Source organism: Fonticula alba, assembly GCF_000388065.1.
Source record: "Fonticula alba strain ATCC 38817 unplaced genomic scaffold supercont2.104, whole genome shotgun sequence".
NCBI lineage: Eukaryota > Rotosphaerida > Fonticulaceae > Fonticula > Fonticula alba.
This window is the reverse complement of record NW_009243074.1, coordinates 1-523: the sequence shown is the minus strand read 5'-3', so window position 1 is coordinate 523 and position 523 is coordinate 1. Positions and strand designations below refer to the sequence as shown.

At 62.7% G+C, this 523-nt stretch overlaps 1 protein-coding gene across 1 annotated transcript; it reads left to right on the top strand.

Moving 5' to 3' along the window:
- Positions 1 to 44: 44 nt before the first annotated feature.
- H696_06331 (hypothetical protein) lies at positions 45 to 498 on the top strand (the record flags this gene model as incomplete). The annotated part of the gene is made up of 3 exons (XM_009500073.1): positions 45 to 173; positions 282 to 357; positions 442 to 498. Coding segments are annotated over 3 exons (261 nt in total), but the record flags the coding sequence as incomplete, so codon positions are not given.
- Positions 499 to 523: the final 25 nt, after the last annotated feature.

The following is a 523-nucleotide window of genomic DNA, read 5'->3' as shown; positions in this document are numbered from 1 at the left end:
CCCTTTCCTGTATCTCCTCCCCCTTTACACAAATAGTCTCCGCCATGTCCTTCGACGCCAAGACTGTCACCACCGCCGCCAACCAGGCCGGTAACCACATCCTGGCCGACAGCCAGGCCCTCTCTTCCGCCGACAAGGGCGCTTCCCAGGGCTGGAAGCAGCTCTTCGAGGAGGTGCGCCGCCCGTCCCCCCCCCCCCTTCCCTTCCACCGGGCCTCCTGCTCTGCTCCTCCTCCAAATGCCCTAACCTCTTATGCCTGTCCTTCCCCGTGCCCTCCCCAGGATGGTGTCCCCATCTTCGAGAACAAGAAGCACTCTGGCCGTTGCGCCGGCTTCGTCGACATTGAGAACATCGATGGTATGCTGCTATGCTTTTTTCCTCCCCCCCCCCCCCCGCCGCTCTCCTTGATGCGCAGTTTCCCCGCTCACCCCTATCCCCCAGCCGACCTCCTCTTCGAGCACATTGCCGACTTCGACAAGCGCCGCGCCTGGGACCAGGGTACGCTCCATCTTCATTTGCCTCT